This window comes from Ochotona princeps, chromosome 2, assembly GCF_030435755.1.
Source record: "Ochotona princeps isolate mOchPri1 chromosome 2, mOchPri1.hap1, whole genome shotgun sequence".
NCBI lineage: Eukaryota > Metazoa > Chordata > Mammalia > Lagomorpha > Ochotonidae > Ochotona > Ochotona princeps.
Genome location: NC_080833.1, coordinates 2028797 through 2050029, shown reverse-complemented (window position 1 = coordinate 2050029; position 21233 = coordinate 2028797). Strand labels below are relative to the sequence as shown.

Below are 21233 nucleotides of genomic sequence, written 5' to 3'. Positions count from 1 at the left end.
AGCCTCAGCCCCTCGTGGGGGGCCTGCTGGCTCCACCGGCCACGTCCACCAGGAGCAGGCACACAGACACGCCCCAGCCTCAGCCCCTCGTGGGGGGCCTGCTGGCTCCACCGGCCACGTCCACCAGGAGCAGGCACACAGACACGCCCCAGCCTCAGCCCCTCGTGGGGGGCCTGCTGGCTCCACCCGGGCCACGTCCACCAGGAGCAGGCACACAGACACGCCCCAGCCTCAGCCCCTCGTGGGGGGCCTGCTGGCTCTGCCCAGGGCCACGTCCACCAGGAGCAGGCACACAACCACACCTCAGCCTCAGCCCCTCGTGGGGGGGCCTGCTGGCTCCACCCGGGCCACGTCCACCAGGAGCAGGCGCGCAGCCACACCCCAGCCTCAGCCCCTCGTGGGGGGCCTGCTGGCTCCATCCCAGGCCACGTCCACCAGGAGCAGGCGCGCAGCCACACCCCAGCCTCAGCCCCGGCTGTCCCTTGTGGGGGACCCGGCAGGTGTCAGATCACCTGGGCAGGTAGGGCTGCAGGTTGGGCTCCCAGTTCTGTGGATGGGGGTGAGAAAGGCAGGCTGCACAGTTCTTAGCACATCGCTCGGGAAGCTGGTCACACCCACAGCCCCACGTACTAGCCCTTCTGTGGAGACGACCAGAGAACACTTGCATCTGGGAGCTGCCATTGTGGTACGAGTGAAGCCAGCACCTGCAACCCCGGAATCCTACACGGGCACTCGTCCATGTCCTGGCTGCTTCCCGTCCAGCTCCCAGCCGGGGAGAAACAGTGGGGAATGGCCCATGACCCTGCACCCACGAGGGAGCCCTGGCCCAGCCCTGGTCATACCGCCATCTTGGGAGTGAACCAGCAGAGGGAAGACTGGCCGCACCCTCTCACCGCAACTCAGCTTTTCAAGTCAATCAACCAATCGTTCAAGACAAAACCCTTGCACCTGCCAAGCAACGCCCATCTCCGGCTGCGGGGGGGGGGGGGGGGGGGGGGGGGGTCCCTGCCAAGGCCACCTGGGGCCTGGAGACTCAGGAACTCACGGCCACACCCAGAGCCTTGGACAAAGGCAGAAACCATCCCCTCTCATTGGAAGGAAGCTCATGCTGTCACTGCTACCCACTGTTGTCCGGCAGGCAAGACAGAATGGTGGGATGGCACCCAGGTCTGGCGCTCCGCTCTGTGTTCTCCGAGACAAGGGTGTGCGCAGGTCTGTGGGCTACACTGCCTGCTCCAAACAGCCACAACCCAGGGTCCAGGGAGCTCAGAGCCGCTGGGCGGCATGTGAAGTCCAGCCAGCCGAGGAAGACACATGAGCCCCCCATAACCCGCATGCTTTGTGAGGTCTTTCTGGGCCCCACAGTGATGTCCCAAGTCTGTCAGCAAGCACGGCTCCTACAGTGGGGGCGGGCAGGAGTGGGGACCCCCCACGCCCAGGCAGGGTTCCCGCTCTTCACATTTCGTCGTCCCCAGGGATTCCACTTCACTCAGCTCCTGGATTTACAAAAACCAGGGGAAACAGTGGGCCAACACCTTTTAGATTAGAAAAGGCACTAACACATTTCCAAGCCTCCTGCTGACTGGGGACCCGACGGGGTGCAGAATCTAGAGGGGCACTTGGGGCAGGACCACGAGCCCAGGGAGGCCCCTCTCCCCTAACCTGCCAGGGTGAGCACTTGGGACAAGCAGAGTGCTTTCTGGGGCTGAGGTTGGCGGGTGGGTGCACGCACTGCAGGCCACATCAGCGTGCCCTCCCACCAGGCAATGGCCGCTCCTGTGCGTAGGAAGACTGTTCACGATGCTAACCACAACGATGTTTGAGACCTCAACACTCACAACACAAGCAAAACCACCCAGGGCCACCTACCATCACGGACGGAAGCGTGCATGGGGACGTGAGAGGCAGACAGGAACAATCACAGATGCTCCCATCACCTTTCCAATAAGTTCCAGTACATTCTGGAACATTCCAAAGCACCCAGAACGTTCTGATCTGCTCTTCTTGCTGTCAACGTTCTCCTGTACCTGGTTCCAGGTGAGTTCCTGGAAGAGCACACTGCAGACAAGTGAGTGGGTGCTGAGCGGTTTACGCACGGGCAGCACGCTGGGCAGTGCCCCTCTGAGCCACACGGATGCGAAGAAGGGGTGGACGGCATGGCGCAGGGGTTACATCACTGCTTCGGTCGAGTCCCAGCTACTCTGATCCAGCTCCCTGCCAATGCCCCCGGGGGGCCCTGCCACCCACGTGGGAGACAGGGATGAAGACATGGAAATGAAGCATGACAGGCCAGGGAAGGCCCAGGCTCCCTGCACACAGGGAGCTCACAGGTGTCGGTCACTGGACATGCAAACTATGGCTCAGGTCAGCCTCAGGGCCACAGTACACAGCTCCAAGTACCAGGACGACGGGGAAGTGAGACACAGCCCATGTGGAGCCTGGCCTGAGTACTAGTTCCCACTCGAGTCCCACCCGGGCCGTGAGCGGTGCAGAGAGCAGCAGCTGCTCGGTGCCCTGCCCCCTGTAAAGTGTGCACAGTGGCCAGGCGCTGCCTCTGTCCTGTGAGGGGGACAGCCCTGCACAGCAAGGGGGAGGGAGGGTCTCCCTGTTGGCTGAGCCTGGGTCCACCCTGTTGAGTGGGCCTGGGCTGCCCCTGCCCACGGTGGCTGAGCCTGAGTCCCCCTGCTAACTGAGCCTGGGTTCCTCCCTTTTGCTGGGTCCAAGTCCCTCTGGTGAAATTCAGATCTGCCTGACCGAGGTCTCTGCCATGGGCAAGGTCCTCCCGGGGTCTTCAGGCACTGCCCCGCTGACGTCCCATGACCCTGAAGAAACCACTTTCCTCATTCTGCCTCAGTTTGCCCATCTGTGAGCTCAGGCACTTCCTGACCATGGAGAGTTGTTTGGCAGCCAGAGGAAAAGACAGGCAAGGAGACTCCTGGGTCCCCCTCCCTCGCACAGCCCTGACAGACCCCACATACAACCCGGGCACGCACGCACCCGCACACCCACACACTGGCACGCGGTCTGTGCACACACTCCTGTTACACATCCCCCACACACACCTGCACACGTTCACTCACATACACCCTGTGCATGCGTTCACTTACATACACACCCACACACCCACACTGAGGGTGGGCAGGAAGGAGGGGAGGACAGCAGCTCCCCTACAGGAACTGTGAGTAGAAACAGCCAGAAAATGGGGCTGCTCCCAGAGGCGTGGCCAGGCTGCCCAAGACCCCTCCCCTCTAGCCCCTCCCTCCAGGCCCCTCCCCCAGGCTCCTCCTTCCTCGGCCCCTCCCCCTCCAACCCCCTCTTCTGCAAGTCCCTGCCCCTCCAGCCCCTTCCCTCGGGCCACTCCCCCTCAAGTCCCACCCCTCCTCTCCAAGCTCCTCCCCTTCAAGGCTCCTCCCAATTCCCCGCCCCCTCCAGGCTCCTCCTCCCCCAGGCCCCTCCCCAGGGTTTGCCTTCCTGGCAGACACAGAGGTGGAGACCTAGGACAGCTCAGCCTCCAGGGTATAGTCCCCAGCCCCCACAGGCCTTCACAGCCCCTGTCACTGCCAGCTCCTGGGCCTGACCACCTCACCCCTACCCTCACACCTGTGCTCCCCAGGGGCTGGGCCAATGCCTGGGCTCCAATGCCAGGAGCTGCCTAAAGCCAGAGCCTCTGCTTGGACCCCCCAACTGGCTTCCTTCTCCCCATCGCATGAGCCCTGTCAAGCAACACCTCCTCCAGGAAGCCTTCCTGCTGCTCTCGGCAGACCCCTGCCTCTGCCCTCAGCTTGCCTGCCCCAGCTCTGAGCTCCTGTCATCCCCAAAGAGGACTGTGTGCACCTGAGCCCAGCACCGTGCCTGCCTCACTCACGTTGGATCTGGGCGTCAGGCCCTCCTGCAAGGGGCTGGCAGACCCTTGAGATCCTACCTGGTGAGTGGGGCTCTGAAACCAGGGCTGTGAGCTCTCCAGGGACCCCAGGGGCACGAATTGAAGACACAGACTCCAGCTGAGTCAGCCCCCAGCCAGTTTTCCCAGCACAGCAAGCTCTGGAGAGAATCAAGTTGGTGGGCAAACATTGCCGAGGGTGGGCACCTGGGCCCCGGGGGCCTGGAGCAGCCCTTGGGCGTGGAGGTGACAGACCCAAAGTGCTGTGCTCGGGCCTCCTGAGAAGCCAGCAGCCTGAGGCAGAAGCAACATTAGGCACTGGGGACGCTGGGCCTCAGGGGGCCACTCCATCAACGTTTTCTGCGATTTTGAGACGCACTGTCAGAAAAATAAACATGCTTACTCTTGTCTTGCATAATTGGCTCCCCAAAGAGCCCCAGCGCTGTGCGGGCCGCATGTCCCTCTGCAGGAAGCCCGGGCTCGCCCAGCATCTGGGTGCAGGCTGGAGTTTGCACTTCACAAGGTGGGGGGAGGGGCGTGAGCTGAGATGGCCCCCTCCCCAGGGCAGGGGGACGTCTGCAGTCTCCTTCCCAAGCTGTAAGGCGCGGCCAGGGTATCCTGAGCACGAGCAGCTCTTGGGGGTCCAGGAAACTGACCTGAGGCACAGTCGCCCCTGCACGGCTAGCACGCCTGGCTGCTGCCTGCCTGGCCCCAGGGCGGGTCCACAGCCACCCACGAGGGCAGCATTACTCCTTCCTCCGCGTGGGAGCCGGGAGCCAGTGCGGTGTCCCCTGGTGGACACCCTGCCCCTCAAACACATGCCAACCCAAGGTGCTGCCTTCCAGACTAGGAAGGGCAGGGTGCCAGGGTCAGAGGTCAGGCACTGGGGCACACAGCCTGGGCTTGCTTGCTCTTTGTGTCCCCTCTGGCAACTGGAGACAGTGACAGCACCCAGGCCAAAGGAGCGCTGTAAGGGACAAGCCAAACAGGCCAGCACTCAGAACTGTGTCTGGTACACAGCCAGCCCAGCATGGTGCCCAGTGTGCATCACACGCGCCTTCATGAGGGTGCCCACCCAAAGCTCCCACAAGGCCTGCACCATTGCACTGCACTGCAGGGGAACAAGACATTGGGACCCTGGGACAGCCCACTGCCAGGAGACAAGACACCAGGTCCCGGGGACAGCCCACTGCAAGGACAGGACGCCAGGTCCCAGGACAGCCCACTGCAAGGACAAGGCGCTGGGCCCCGGGACAGCCCACTGCAAGGACAAGGCACTGGGCCCCGGGGCAGCCCACTGCAAGGACAGGACGCCAGGTCCCGGACAGCCCACTGCAAGGACAGGACGCCAGGTCCCGGGACAGCCCACTGCAAGGACAGGACGCCAGGTCCCGGACAGCCCACTGCAAGGACAGGACGCCAGGTCCCGGACAGCCCACTGCAAGGACAGGACGCCAGGTCCCGGGACAGCCCACTGCAAAGAGACAAGACGCCAGGTCCTGGGACAGCCCACTGCAAGGACAAGGCGCTGGGCCCCGGGACAGCCCACTGCAAGGAGACAAGACGCCAGGTCCCGGGGACAGCCCACTGCAAGGATAGGACGCCAGGTCCTGGACAGCCCACTGCAAGGACAGGACGCCAGGTCCCGGACAGCCCACTGCAAGGACAGGACGCCAGGTCCCGGACAGCCCACTGCAAGGACAAGGCGCTGGGCCCGGGACAGCCCACTGCAAGGACAGGACGCCAGGTCCCGGGACAGCCCACTGCAAGGACAGGACGCCAGGTCCCGGGACAGCCCACTGCAAGGACAAGGCGCTGGGCCCGGGGCAGCCGTGTTTGCATCCCCAGCCCAGCCCACAGCCCATGGTGTTTCTCCCTCTCAAAGCACCAAAAACCCTGAATGCTTCCCCTACCAGCAAACTGCCCTCGTGGTCAACAGCTTGGGCATTGCCCTTCCCACCCAGAGACTTCTTGGGGAGCCCAGCGATGCCCAGGAGGACTGGCTGCGCCGTGCAACAGGAGCGGCCCAGGACAAAGCGGGGAGGCACGTGCACAGGCCTCCAACGGCATGGCGGTCCCCCAGGCCAGTCAGCACTGGTGGCCTGGATCCCTTGGGCGGACACAGGGGGCTCAGAGTCCATGTTCCCCCAGGAACACGTGATGTAGACATGTGCAGCCCACCCAGCCCTGCACTTCCTGGAACCAGCTGTGTTCTCCTTCTCTGGCACCCGGCAGCCCTGGCTAGCACGTGGCCCCCAGACCATGCACGCCCTACGCCAGCCCCTACGCCAGCCCCTACGCCAGCCCCGGGGACACAGCAGCCATCCTGACAGCCTCCACAACCCCAGTCGGAGTCCTGGGAAAGTGCACTGCCATGCCCAGCCCTGCCCGTCTGCTCGTGTCTGCCAAGCAGCCCTTGGGCACAGGGTCAGGTCCCTTAACAGCTGGCAGTGCCCAGGAGGGAGCCTTTATGTCACCAAGACACAACAGTATCTACCAGACAAGCAGTGTTTACTGAACAGGAAGTGAGCGAGCTGACTGTGGTGTGGTCAGCTCCTCTGGGGGCTGGGAGGCAGGACCCCTGGTCCCCGCTGTTCTACAGGGCTCAATCCCCACGGGGGCTCGGGAGGCCCCTGGAGCATCAATGTTGTGGCCATAGAGCAGGAAGACACCTGCTGCGGCCTCCTTAATTAGCCCAAAGAACATGTAGCCTCGCGTGCCTGAGCAGGCCACAGCACCAGCCAACCACAGGGCAGCCGCGTCACGGAGGAGGGCAGCCAAGGGCCGCCTCGCAGCCTAGCCACAGGGCACCATGCTGCATGACTCCGCGTGGCAGATAGAATGAATTCACACCGACAATCTCCACTTCCTGGAGAGCCCAGGACAGGCAAATCGGCCGAGACAACACCAGCGTGTGTATCGCTGCTGTATCTTCCCCCGTGGCACCTGTGGGCCAGGGCACTCTCAGGAGTGGGTTCTGCGATCCACTCGGGGACAGTGCTGGCCACGTGTGTTCCTGGTAGCATCAGGAGCCAGGACGAGCAGCTGGGCACACCCGGTACCACACCCGACAAGGGCCTTCACTGGGCCTTCGCTGGGCCCCCACCTCCCAGACCCCCGCTGGACCCCACCTGCAGCCAGCCTCCTCCTCGTCCACTGTGGGGCCTGGACGTATGCCTGAGTTCTGCTCACTCCACAGCAGCACGGGACCAGCCTGAGCCTCTGCCCACAGGCAGGACTTGATTGGGGTGCATTTTCTACGTCCCCCAGGGCCGAGCCTCCTCCCACCACAGCCAGCCTCAGCAAGGCAGCCAGTCCTCAACTTCCACGAGGTAAGGCAGCCAGCGCTCCCCCGTGGGCTCCCAGGCTCAGAGACACACTTCTTTCTAATTGAGGACAAGCCTGACGGATGCCGAGCGCGTCGCAGGCATGTCTTAGTCTCCCCGGAACACTCACTGTGCAACAGCCTTCCCCTGCTCACCAGGTCTCTTGCTTGAAATCCCGGGAACAGACACGGGCTGGGCAGCCGGGCTGGGCACGGGCACTGCCCATGTCACACCCCCTGCAGAATCTTCATCCTGCTTGTGTGTTCTGGTCATGTTTATTTAACTTGGAAGGCAGAGTCACAGAGACCCGGGAGAGTGTGACTTCACTCCCCAGAGGGCCAGGGTGGGACCAGGGCGGAACCAGGCCGGGGCCAGGTGGGGCCAGGTGGGACCAGGGCGGGGCCAATCTGACCCCCCCCAAGCCAAGTGCTTCTTCTGGGTCTCCCACAAGATTTCAAGGCCCCAAGCGCTCAGGCCATCCCCCACTGCTTTCCCGGGTGCGTTAACGGAGAGCGGGATTGAAAGTGGAGCAGCCAGGACCCAGCACGGTGGCTCAATGGCGAAGTCCTCTCCTTGCAAGCGCTGCATCCCATATGGGGGCTGGTTCACATCCTGGCTGCTCCACTTGCCATTCAGCTCCCTGTCTGCGGCTTGGAAGAGCAGTGTGTGTGGTGGCAGGGGGACAGTGTTCAAAGCCTTAGGACCCTGCACCCATGTGGGAAACCAGGAAGAAACTCCTGGCTTCGGATTGGCTCAGTTCTGTCAGTTGTGAACAGCATATATATATATATTCGGAAAAAATAAAGTGGAGCAGCCTGGACTGAACCGGTACCCACACGGGATGCCAGGGTCTCAGATGTTACCTTAGCTTACGGTGCCACCTTACCAGCCCCTGTCCATTTTCTTAAATTTTGCTTTATTTCTCCCAAGAGGGCAACATGGAATTTAATGAAGACATTGCTCACCGGATTTCAAACACAACACAGGAACTCGGGGAACCATGGCAACAGTAAGGAGAGACCTTGGGATTCCCCAAACCCAGGTTCGAGTCCCAGCTACCTGCAGGTGTGGCACTGGGGGAAGCCCTTCTCCTCTCTGAGCCTCAGTGGTTCTGTGTGTAAACCTGGAGCTGCAGGGCGCTGCCCGCAGAACGGACAGCAGCAGTCACAGCGGCGGGCGGTGAGCGTGCAGCGGCCCAACGTCGTGGGGCCTTCCCGCGCTCCGGGGCCGTGTCCCACTGCTCTAGAAACAGGCAGGTTTCTGTGTGCGGCTCCCAGCCCTCCACGCTCCGAGGCCGCCCCACGAGCCAGCGCAGCCGAGCGGGCTGACCCCAAAAGGGCTGCTCTATTTTCAGAGCTGACCTGATTCACGTCAGGCGCTGGACAGCTCCCTCGGCCCACGGCGGCCAGCAGCTCTGTGTGCTGGCCTCACACGGTGCTCCCACGGCATCAGCCACGCCTCCCGTGTGCACGCGGTGGCTGCCGGCACCCCGGGACACTGGCAGGCACACCGTGCAGCAAATTCCATGCCCGAAACCTCTGCTGACCAGGGAGACAAGCCTCCTTCGCTTCCTTCATAAATGATCTATTTACCTGAAAGTCAGACAGAGAGCAGGGTAGACACAAAGCAGAGAGAGATCTTCCAACCACTGGTTCACTCCCCAAGATGGCCCCGTCAGTCAGGACGGGACCAGGTCAGTCAGGAGCCTCCTGCAGGTCTTCCACATGGGTACAAGCACTTGAGCCACCTTCCGCTACTCCCCAGGACCATCAGTGGGGAGCTGGACTAAGTGGAGCCTCCAGGACATGAGCCAGTGCCCCTGTGGGATGCCGGCACCACACGCAGCGGTTTTACTCACTCTGCCATAACACCGGCCCCAAGTGTGCCCTTCTGTATTCACTCAGAGTGCCACACACTGTGAGCTGTAACACAGGCATGCTGTGTGCCCTCCCCCCACATGGCACCACAGTGCCAGGGCTTAATCACAGATGCTCACAGGGTGAAAGCGGAAGCGTTCCACCCCCAGGGCGGTCCTCTTACCACCAGCCCCGTCCGTCTCTCCCCCATCTCCTTTCCTCACTCCCCGCAGAGTGGCAGACAGGAGCAAGCCAAGTCTTGGTCTTTGTGGCTGTTCCTGGAAAGGGACACACCAGGTCCTCTTCCCCCCTGCCTGCTCAGGGCACCGGGGGCTGTGGTGGACACCTGTCACCATTCAGGGAACAGCTTCTGTACCAACGAAAATCTCATTTCTCTGACACGAATTTCAGGAATGGAAACGCTCAGGTGTGGCAGTCACCTTGGAATTCCCTAGGTAACGTTTGGGAAAACTCGAATGCTGCGCCTTCCCCGGAAGCATGCGGCCACTCTAGTTCCTGCACAGCCCAGCCAACATCTGGGGTGCCGGGGTTTCGATCTGAGCTGTTCTGACAGGTGGGCAGTGTTGTCTCACCAGAGTTCCAACGGGTGTTTCTCAAATGACTAATGATGGGGGACATCCGTCCATGCGTCTTTAAAAAGTACTTTTTTAATTAGAGAGACAGACAGAGCCAGCCTCCAACCACAGCTCACTCTCCGAACGGCGGGGACATTGGCTCCAGCTGCCCCCATGGGCCGCAGGGACCCGTTGGCTTGAGCCATCACAGCTGCCCCCATGGGCCGCAGGGACCCGTTGGCTTGAGCCATCACAGCTGCCTCCCGTGGGGAGCTGAAGTTGGGCACACTCAGGACTCACCCCCAGACCCTCCACGGTGGGAAGCGGGTGTTCTGGCTGGCAGCCTGACCACAGGGACAGACACCCTCCCCCAACACACCCTGGCTGGCAGAAGTCCCTCCCACCGCTCTCCATGCAAAACTGGACTTGGCCGTTTTTATTGTTGAGTTTCCTGAGTTGTTCACATGTTCTAGGTACTAATCCCGGGTCAGATTTTCACTTGCAAGCATTACCACCCACACTGCAGCTGGTCTTCCCTTCCTCTTGGGAGGGTCGTTCATGGAGCAGGTTTTAAAGTGTCTGGTTTTTCTGTTGCTGCGTCACAATTGGAGAGCCACACTTCCCAAGGCTTCACCTGGACCTATATCTATCAGAGCCTCCATTTCCTCCATGAGTTTCCCCACACTCCCCTGGATTCTGGGATGGCTTTTGAAGGGAGTGGGCCGTGCAGGTCCAGCAGCAGGGCACCTTGTCCCAAAGCAGCTGAGTACCCCCTTTTTAAAGCTTTATTTATTCTTTATCTGAAAGGCGGAGTTACATGCATTGGTTCACGCCCCACACAGCCACAACAGCCAACACTGGGCCGATCTGGGGCGGGGGGACTTCTACCGGGTCTCCCATATGTAGGGATGCAAGGCCATTAGCAGAGAGCTGGAAGCAAAGCTGCCAGGACTCGAACTGATAACCACGTGGGTTGCTGGTGCCTCCGTCAGAGACTTAGCCTGCTGCACCACAGCCCCCGTCCTTAACGGGACACTTTCGGGGGGCTTCCTGCAATGTCTGCTCTCCCGTTGATCTGTGTGCGACTCCTACCCCATTCCTACACACCCCTGTGGCTAGGGAATAAGTTTTACACTCAGCTAGTCTACTGCCCTGCCCTTGCATGTAGATTTTAGAATAGTCACTGCTCGGAAAAAGCATTGCAAAGGGGTCTGATAAGAACGGCATGAGGGTGGTGCACTGTGGGGCATGCGACTGAGCCCAGCCTCTGCTTCTGACCCACTCGGGTAAGCTGCTGGTGATGGCTTGCAGACACGCATGGGCATCACCCACATTACCCAGCCGCAGCTGCTGCACGGAGTGAATAGAAGCTGTTGGGCTCTCTTCTGTCTCTCTCCCCTTTTAAATAAGCTGTCTCTGGTGGAGCTGGAGGAGTACGAGTGCATGAACATGTAAGAAGAACCTTGAGGGCCTGGTGCAATAGCATAGCGGCTAAAGTCCTCGCCTAGAATGTGCAGGGATCCCATATGGGCACCGGTTCTAATCCCGGCAGCCCCACTTCCCATCCAGCTCACTGCCTGTGGCCTGGGAGAGCAGTCGAGGACGGCCCAAAGCCTTGGGACCCTGCACCCGTGTGGGAGACCCAGAGGAAGTTCCTGGCTCCTGGCTTCAGATTGGCTCAGCTCTGGCCGTTGCGGTCACTTGGGGAATGAATCATCGGATGGAAGATCTTCCTCTGTCTCTCCTCCTCTCTCTATGTCTGACTTTCCAATGAGAATAAATAAATCTTTAAAAAGAAGAACCTTGAAGACTTTTGACTGTTCTGATCCATGGACATGGTATGCCTGCCCAAGATATGTCTTTAATTTTCTTTTCTTTCTTTCTTCTTTTTTGAAATCAGCACTGAGTAGTTCTGAGCAGCCTTCAGGATTTACATCTTAACTCTGTTTCTTGAGGGGCTGGTTTTGTGCTTTCAACCCTCGTGGTGCGCATGTTCATTGTTAGCAGACAGGATTGCAACCGACTTCTGTGCATCTATCTCCATTTTAGTGGCGGAGCAGAATCCACCGGTCACTCTGGGAGGGTCTCTGCACCACTGCCAGCCCAAAGCATCACCACTGCCAGCCCAAAGCATCACCACTGCCAGCCCAAAGCAGAAGTTTCGTCTCCTCCTCCCGGGGTGGCTTTTCCTTCCTCTCCTTCCTGCCGTGTGGTGGCTTGAGGTCCTGCTACCACGTCACGGGACAGTGGTGACGACAGTGAGCCTGCACGTGTCCTGATCCGGGGTGTGCAGGGCCTCCGAGGTGCGGAGAATGAGTCTGTGTGAAGCAGTGGCCGCACTGCCTGCGCCTGGGGCCACGCGCTCCTGCCAGACGCCAAGGCCCATGAGCCACGCAGGACTCCTTCCGCCGGGAGCAAGGAGGCGCTCAAACCATGACTGCATCACCGGGAGAAGCAGCTCCTGAAACACTCAGCTCAGCTTGAAGACCAACCTCCTCCGACACAATGTGCACAACCACACATACGGACGTGACACACACATGCACCGAATGACGCACCCACACACACAGCCACACAACGCACACAGGCGTATAACCACATGTATGCACACACCTGCACATGACCACGTACTTACACACACAGTACACACAGCACCTAGGCTTCCTGGTGGGGAGAGCTTTCTCAGCCAGCTCCTGCAACCCTGCCTCACTCTGGGAGCCTCAGGCGGCTGTCCTCCACACCCTGGCCTCAGCCAGCTCACTCTGATGTGTCCTGCTGTGTCCTTACAATCAGGTGTGGGAGCTCCTGCCGGCATGAGTGCCCTAGAGCCCCAGCCCAGCCACCCAGCTGAGAAGGGGCCAGGTTTCCATAGGAAACATGCTGGCTTCGGTCCCTCGTGGCCACTGGACACTAGAAACAAGAGACGAGACTGGTACAAGCTCGGAGGGCTTGAGGGTGGAGGAGGCAGACACACGTGATGACCACGCCCAGCTGCTCTGGGCCACCTTGAAACCGCCACGTTTCAGGCGATTGTGTTACATTCCAAGTGCTCCTGAAACCCGTTTCATCTTCCCTCAGTATTCCTACAGGAAATTTCTAGGACACAGATGTAGGGGGGTGTGGTGCTGGTCTCTGCCCTGGACAGGGTACACCCCTACCCCGCTTGGCACTGGGGCAGAAACGAACGAATGCACTCCCGACCCGGCTGCAAGCTCGGGCAACCCTGCCTGCGCAGCCAGAAACCAAGGGACAAAGCGGGCAAGCGGCTATGGCCATCAGGGCCTCTGCTCTGGTGACAAGGCACACAGTGTGTGGTGCTGTGTCCATGTACAGCTGGATCCTGCCCCCCCACCCGGGACAGCAGCAAACCTGCTCCCCACAGGGCCCCCACCTTGACCCTAACACTTCTGAGCTCACACACCACAGCCCTGCTTCCAAGAAGCCTTTCCCAAAGCAAAGAGCTTCCAGCGCCCGGAGACAGCGAGCAAAGTGGGAACTCAGCCCTCCGCAAATCCCATCACAGCTGCTCTCAGGCCCCGTCTCCTCCTCTTCCTCTGTGGTCCTCCCCCCATTGCCACTACTGACCCCTGCCTTCTCAACCCTCCCCCTCCTGTGACAGCCACAAGCCAGACACTCCAACCTGTGCTGCAGTGGGAGGCAGGAGGAGCACAATCAGACGTCCCCACACATGTCCACTCGGACAGAGGCTTCGAACCAAAGAAATGATTCTAACAGTAGAATGGAGCCATGGCGGAAGGCAGTGTGGGCCCAGTGAAGGGGGCGTGTATTGGGGGTGGCACAGGGCCCCACTGTTTCTGAGTCTCGTGTGGAGTCTGGAAGCAGTGGCCACAGTGGGTGGGGCTCTGTGCAGGGTGGCACAGGTGTGCTGCTGTCCCAGGTGGGTGGCAGGACTGGCCGTGCGTGGACACAACACCACACTCATGGCACAGGCACTGGCCCTGAAGAACCACAGCGTCTTCAGCATGCCAGGCAGGCTCCTCAGGGCTGGATGCCACAGGGGCTCTGCCCACAGGGGCTCTGAGGCCCCAGACCCCTGGACGCACGGACAGGCTAAGGGACAGGCTGAGGAGCAGCCCCTGGCAAGCCAGGTGGCCTCTGTCCTCACAGTCAGCTCTCATTTCACTGCTGGCCCCACCCCTGTCTGACGGGCACATAAGTGGGCAGGGCAGCATCAGGACTGCTGGGAGGCATGAGCAAGGGATGGCAACAGTGGGAAAACAGAGGACAAAGACACGCAGGCGGAGCTAGGGATGGGGGCTGGTATCGCCACAGGGGCACCCGGCTAAGCCCAGCACAGCTCTGGCCACTCTGTCCTGGGGGCAGGGCTACAGACACCCCGGACACAGGCCCCTCCCTTGTGCACCTGCTGACCTGGCCACAGGCCCTGTCCCTGCAAGCACTCCCCCCCGCTCTGGCAGCTGCTGCTGCCACACAGACCCAGCAGTCCGAGCAGCTCGCAGACACACGGGGTCTCAGGCCTCCCCCCGGTCCAGTTCTCCTGTCCCTTCCCCTTGCCCGGCAGCCCAATTAGCTCAGATCCAGTCCAGGGGCTCCTGGGAAACAATTAAAGCAGGGAGCCACCACCGCCAACGCCACCCCCAGCAGCAGGAGCCCAGGGCTGGGCAGACCTCGGCAGGGACCCGGCACCGATGCAGGCCCCCAGCCTGCAGCCAGCTGGACGAGGGGTCCTCCTGCTGGCAGCTAGTGTGGGAGACCTGGGGACCAGCCCCCAGCCTGACTGTGTGTTCACGCAGATTAGCTGGGACTTCATCTCGTTACGTAACTGGTGCTCCCCCCTTGGCTGCCTCCTGGGCCAAGGCCCCTTGCATATGGGAGGGGTCTTAAAGAAAGCAGGCAGCAGGCACCCCCGCTGCCGGCTCTGGCCCAGGGCAGCCCCCTCGCCCGCCTGCCCCTGCTGTCTGCCTGGCACCAGGCGGAGAAACCCTGGTAGGCCTGACTTCAAACGTGGAATCTAGATCAAGGATATATTTGGCTGCCCTGCTCATCTGTTCGTCAGCTTGGTCTCTGCTGACTCGTAACCCTTTGAAGAAGACTTGGCCACGGCACACTGAAGACCGAGGACTCTCACACAACCCCCCACCAAGAGCCCACGCCCACTCCCACCCCCATGGGGGTCTGCAGGGTGGGGTGGGGCTGCCCACTTCACCATGACCCCAGGGGCAGGCCACCCAGCTCCCCTGTGGGTTTCCAACAAAACATGCCAAGTTCTGGTGGCCAAACACCTTGTGGGCATCTGAGTCGGAGGCCCTGGGGGGAGTTGAGGGGACCAGGATGGAATGAGGCTTCCTCACAGAAGCAGAGCTGACCCCTGCTCCAGGGGTGCCCAGGCCCTGGAAGCTGAGAAGGGAGCTGCCCTGCCCCCACGCCCCTCCCCAGAAGTCACACCCTGGACAAGCTGGGAGGTCCCCCCTCCACCTGCACAGCACACCCACCACCGGAGGGCAGGGCCCACCTGGGGTGGGGAGCAGCTGGCCAACCCCAGAGCAACCCTGTCCCTGTATCACTGCTGCTGACGGGAGATTGATCTGCCACCAACTGAGGGGCAGCCGCGGAGCCGGGCCCGCGAGAGGCAGGATTCTCTGTACGATGCACGGCCAAGGCTCCGTGGCCGGTCCACCTGCGTGGGGACTTCTCAGCGGGAACAGCCCTGGACACAGCAGGCGTGCTCCTTGAGGGCACAGGTGGGCTGTGAGTCCAGGGCTTACATACCCAGGGCCTGTCCTGGAGCAGGGTCCGGGACACTCAGTCCCAGGCACAGCCTCGCCAACACCCTGATCGGGGGGCGGGGAGCCGCTCCAGGACCCTGAGAGCTTGGGCAGCCGAGCTGCAGCTTCAGCGGCGACCACGCGCTGCCAGGCGGCCCAGCTCTGGATGCCCTGCTGCTTGCTGAGTAAGCAGCTGCTCCCGGGGAACGTGTGAACCCCGCGAGCATGCCAAGTGGCAGGGTCCCCAGCAAGGGCGGCCCTGCTCCGAGAGCTTCTTGAAGCCGTGGTGCGCTCCCCTCCACCACCATCCAGGAAATGCACCAGCAGCTCCCTGAGACCCCAGCTGCTTCCTCCGTCTGCAAAGAAAAGGGTCCCGAGGCAGAAGCAAGTCACCAAGCTCCAGGCTTCAGGCTTTGAGAGTCTGAGCTGACAAGCCCCTTCCCCAGTCACAGAAACCTCTCTCCAGGAGCAGCCGGCTGCCTGCTGACCCATTAGGCTTCGGGCTCAGCATCCACCTGGCCCTCCCAGGTGAACCTTCTCAACACCAGCAGGACCCGTGGACCTTTAAAGTGCATTCCCAGCCCGGGAGCCCTCAAGGCCTCGGGATCTTCTCCCAGAGGGTGTGCCTGCCCGCTCTTTGTAATGCAAAACCAAGGGACACTCAGGGGGCTGGGCCACCTCCTCCTCTCCCGCCTCCACAAAAGCTGGGACAGCAGATCTCCCAGACTGACCCGAGCGCGGACACCCAGAAGGTCAAACTCCAAAGTCACCAAGGAAACTACTTCCCAAAGCCCAGTGCCAGGACCTGCCAGGGGATGTGGGAGAGGGCCGGGCGCAGCGAATCTCCAGTGACAAGGCCATCTGCCTCCCTGAGCACCTCTTATCAAAATGTTCTCATCTTTCAATCTCACCGCCACTTAGCAACAACCACAACAAAAGAACCTTCCAGAGCGCATCCAGGCGCCCTGCCCCCTCCCCGGGGTTTGGTCCAGCCCAGACCGCGGCAGCGGAGCAGGATGGCACCTGGGGCCAGGGTCAACAGCCACGCAAGCAGGCGGAGGCTAGGTTCCCGAGGCTGAGGTCCAGCCAGTGCCCCTCATCCTATACTCCTCCCCCTCAGCCCTCAGGCTAACCAGGCAGCGGGCAGCGCGAAGGTGCCCGATTTTCAGTCCCGAGCTCAACTGCATTTGCCCCTGGGTGCCGACTCCTCCATAAATCACGCGAAGCCTGGCAACACTCGGAGCCGTCCCCTGCCGACTTCTCAAAATCAGGCCGCGCATCAGCCTCCCTTCTGGGCCCCGCTCCCCGCCCCCTCCCCGCCTCATCGGGGGGTGGGGGCGGCGCGGGCAGCCCGACCGGCCCCTGCGCCTCGCAGCCCCTTCCTTCCCCTGTGCGTGAGCGCAGTGCAGCCCAGTGGACAAACTCGAGAAACGCACGCGGGCTCCCTCTGCCCCCCACCTATGTCCTCCCCGCTGTCGCTCTCGCTTCAAGCCCGGGACCTGGACGGTGGCACCGGACCCGCGGAGCCCGCTGCCAAGAGCACGGCCTCTCGGAGAAAGCCTGAGCGGCCAGCGGGACGCTGCGCCCCGGTCGCCCAAAAACACTGTTGAAGAAGCCCTGGCGGCCGCTGGCAGGCAAAGTTTTCCTCGAGAAGGGTCTCTGTGGACACCCCTGCCACAGGCTCTGGGCCGCGACCCCGTTCCCGCGGGCCCCAAGTGCGGGGCACAAACACTCCCGGGCGAGCTCGCGGCTGGGCGCGCCTCTGTGTATGGGAGAGTGCCGGACGACGCTACCCCACAGCCCCAACTCCCCCGCCCCAGCTGCCAGCCAGCTGTGCGCGTTCCTCCACCCGGAGGTCACCCGAAAACAGCTGGTCGCCGGCTGGAAACCTGGGAGGAGGGTGTTCCACCGCGGCGCCCCGAAGACGGATTGGGGTGGGCAGAGCGACCGCTTGGGTCTCGTGTCCTCCAAGTCTGCCTGCAAAGCTCTTTCTGGGAGCCAGGCGTCCTGGCTTTCCCCGCTCACCACCTCCATCCCGGAGCCCCGGCCCCCGCGCCCGCCGCGCCCAACTGCCCGCGCCTCGCCTCGCCCAGGACCAGGAGTGGAGGCGCGCTGGGGCGGCCGGCCAGGACACTGCGCTGCTGGTGCCGGGAGCCGCGGGCGCGCCCGGCCGGCCCCGCTGCCCGAGCTGCCGGGGCGGGCGCCCCTGCCTTAATCTCGGACGCGCGGAGCCCAGGCGAGCCCGCCGCTCCCGGCGGGATCACGGATTCGGGAGCTCCGGGAGGGCGCCCTTCCCCGGCCCCGGCGCACCCCGCTGGCGGCTCGCGAGCGGCAGGGAGCACGGGGTCCCTTCATTCGCAACACTGAGGAAATGGTTGTTAGGTCGCTGCCCCGCAGCTACGCACCCGGCGCCAGCCTGGTCGCTCACCTGAGTCCTAAAAGCTGTTGAATCCACATGGTCACGTTTCGGGGAGCCGAGCCTCAGACCTTGCTCGCCCCGGCCATCTGCGTGGCGCCCGCGCCCGCTCGCTTCCGTCCCGCGGCGCGGATCTCCGGCTCTCGGTCCGCCGCCGCCCGCCGCCCGCCGCCCGCCGGCCGCGGGGCGCACAGCGAGTCAGAGCGCGGCCGCGCGGGGCTCCATGTCGGCCGGCGCGCCGCCGCCGTTGGGGCGCATGGCTCAAGCCGGGCGACCCGCGGGGGCGCACATCCTCTGGCTGGGGCGCGGGGCTGGCGGGCCCCTCCAGGAGCCACACAGCGAAGGCGGCGGCGGCGCGGGGCGCGCTCCGGGGCTGTCGCCGCGCGCGAGGGTCCGAGGGGCTGCGGCTTCGCCCTCCGGGGCGGCGGGGAGGGAGGCCCGCGGCGCCGCCGCGCACCGGTGCGTGTCTGGCGGCGCGCGGTTCTTGCCTCCAGCGGGAGACCCACGGCGAGGGGGCGATGCCGTCCCGGGCTTTGGGCGGCAGCAACACAAGCGGGCTCGGGTCTCCGCGCGCCGCCGGGTCCCGGAGCTCCACTGGGGACTCCGCTGCCACTCGGCGCCGCTTAACTTGCCCGGGAGCTCCGTCTGAGCGTTCGCTCTGCAGACGGCCGCGGCCAGGAGGCTGGCAGGAGGCTGGCACTGGAGGCGCGCAGGGCGAGGGCGCGGGGAGCGCGGGGCGTGGGGACGCGCGGCGGCGGCGCCGCGCGGAGGAGGCGCGCGGGGATCCCGGGGCTCCGCCGCCCGCGCCCACCGCGCCCACCGCAGAGCCGCCCGCGCCGCCCGGCCGCCTCCCTCCGCGCGTCTGCCTCTCGCCCGCTCGCCCCCGCCTCCTCGAACGGGTCCCAACTCCGCCCGCCCGGCCCCGGCTCACGTCACCCGCCTTCCCCGCCCCTCGAACCGGAGCCTGGGCCCCCGGCCCCGGCCCCGCTCCTGCTCGCCGCTCTGCCTCGCTGTAGCCCGGCCCGCCGCGAGGGGGCTGCGCCGGGCCTGGGCGACGCCTCAGGCTGGGACTCTGTGCGCCCCAACCCCTGGCCCATCCCCATCCTCGTCCCGGTCCCCACCTTGGGAAAGGCTCCGGAGAGGCCGCGGGCTCCGATTGGACCGCCGGGCGCCGCCGGATGGTGTTGCCACGGTAACCGGGTGGCTTGCGAAGCAGTTCGAGGTTCCGTCCTGGTAGCTCGGGTGCGCCGCGCCGGCCCGGAGTCCTGATCCGGGGGAGGAGGCGTTCCCGAGGGAGGGCTCGGGCGGGGGGCGCGCGGGACACCGGCTGCACCCAAAGTTCGCTAGCGGCAGAGCTCTGCGCGGCAAAGACTGCGGGAGGCCCGGGCGGGGGTCCTCACTTCACCTGGGAACCCTTCCCTTCACTTCCCTTGTCACTGCGAGGGCCACAGAGTCACCTCTGCGTTGCTGGACAAAGCTTCCTCGTGCCAGCCTAGACCCAGGCGGGCGACTTGTGGTGCTTCCCGGCCTGGCCCGGCCCAGAGGCCTCGGTGCCAAATTCCAAGCACCTGTGCCTCTTGGGCTTCCCCGCCAGCACCTGCGCCCCTGCTGCACCTTGCTAGGCCAAGCACCGGAAGGGCAGGAGCCAGCCCAGCCCCAGGGAGAGCTGCGCGCACCCCTTTCCTGCCTGGGCCCCAGGACCAACCCTCTGTTTGCCTAGACTCCCAGGAGCGGGCAGGGGCAGGCAGGGCCTGCTGGGCAGGATGTGCCCGCTGGCTCACTTGGGGCTCTGGGGCGCGTTCCTGGCCTCCCTGGCCCTCCGTCTGCTCGTGTGTGAAATGGGTTTCACAGTCCCTCCCTCCCAGGGATGCTGGTGAAGACAGAAGGCCTGGGCCTCACTCGCAGTGGACTCTTAGGAGCCAGGCGGGCCCTGGGTGAGCGAGTGCGCCGCCTGCTCAGCCCTCGTGGTCCTCTGCTTCCAGGGCCCTGTAGCCCCCCGGGGGGTGTGGGGAGAATGAGGGGCAGATGGACACCCCAGAGGAGCCAGGGAGCAGAAAGTCCTGGACTGACCGCCTGGCCCAGCGGCCGGCTGTCCTGCAGGCCTGCGCGCTGCTACCACCTAGCGGGAAGAAGGGGAGGTGCTGCAGCGCCCTGGCCCTCCTGAGGCAGACACCCTGCCAGGGGCAGCGGGTGGCACTCCCCACTGGCGACGGGGTGGGGGTGGACCACTGGGAAACCCGCCGGCCCCTCTGGGGAGGCTTTCGGGCTCGCGACAACAACATGAAAGCTGATTTGCAGCCATCCCCAACCCTGGCAGTGTCTATTCACAAATACATCCACGAGGCTGTGGCAGGTGCATGAATGCCACAGCTCTAACACAGAGATGTGCATGGCTCTGGGGACGGCCGTGTGTGCCATGTCTGCCTTGTGTCCATCAGACATAGGCGCCGCAGACGCCTGTGTGCTAGAAGGAGCCTCCCAGCGCTGAGTTTGAAGCCCTTGTAAATCCCATCCTGGTGCCCGTGGGGCTCCTGGTGGGGCTTCAGCCTGGCTCAGCCCCCCTCTCGCTCTCTGGCTCTGCCTTTCAAGTATATAAAAATACATTTAAAGTAAACATTTTGAACATGTGACAGAGCAATGTGTCCTGACTGCAAAGACATGAAAGACATGAGCAGGCAAGGACAGCCGTCGCTAGGCTGGACGGAGCCAAGCATCCGCAGCCGAGGCCCAGGGAGCAGGGGCCCAGCCTGTCCTGGGGGAGAGGTGTCCCTTGCTCGTCCACCCCAGCCGTTAAAGTTCCAAGACCAGGGCATCCACTCAGCTTTGCCCAGGATCGTGCTGGTCCGTCGCGCTCTCTCACGCAGGTCCAACTGGTCCAGCTCTCTCAGGGCACAAGCACGGATGGGTGCGTCTTGTGTAAAGACACGAAGCCACGGCTGCACCCCACCTTGCACGTGACTGCTTGCCAGGGCTAGGAGGCCTACCAGTTGCATTTGTCTCCCCTGGGGAACTCGGGGGCTGTCGGCATTCCCCCACCCCATGCCTACCCCCCAAAGCATGGTACACACAGGTGTACCCAAACTGCAGTATGTGCAGAAGGGAAACCCTCAGAGCTGTGCCCTGGGACTTGGCCCGGCTCTCTGGTCTCTCCCGGCCAGGAAGCCGCGCCCCGGGCTGGTCCCCCTGCCCTCTCTCTTTGCCATTACCTCCGCCAGGCACTGCGGGAGGCCCTTCTTGAAGTTCTCCAAGCCCATTTACCTAATGGCCTGCCCAGACCTGCCTATTTTTAAAACCCGTCCACAGCCCAATTGAGCTGCCACTGCTCGTTCTGCTCCCAAGGAGGTAAATGTGACTTAAGCATGACACTTGATTAAGTAGCCGAGTCCGTGAGTTTAAACGGAAGGGAAAATGCTCCTGTGAATGACTTCTGTGG

At 63.2% G+C, this 21233-nt stretch overlaps 1 protein-coding gene across 2 annotated transcripts in view; it reads right to left on the bottom strand.

Moving 5' to 3' along the window:
* The window catches only part of AJAP1 (adherens junctions associated protein 1), an 87262-nt gene extending 68271 nt beyond the window's left edge, over positions 1-18991 (bottom strand). The window contains exon 1 of one of the 2 annotated variants that reach the window (XM_058660773.1): positions 18922-18991. Coding sequence is in view for 1 of the 2 variants with exons in the window: in XM_058660772.1 (XP_058516755.1) it covers positions 17813-17841 (29 nt within the window). In the remaining variant the exon portion in view is untranslated. Of the gene's footprint in view, positions 1-17812; positions 17953-18921 lie in introns of those variants that run through there. The other variant, XM_058660772.1, reaches the window with a different exon arrangement.
* Between the last annotated feature and the right edge of the window lie 2242 nt (positions 18992-21233).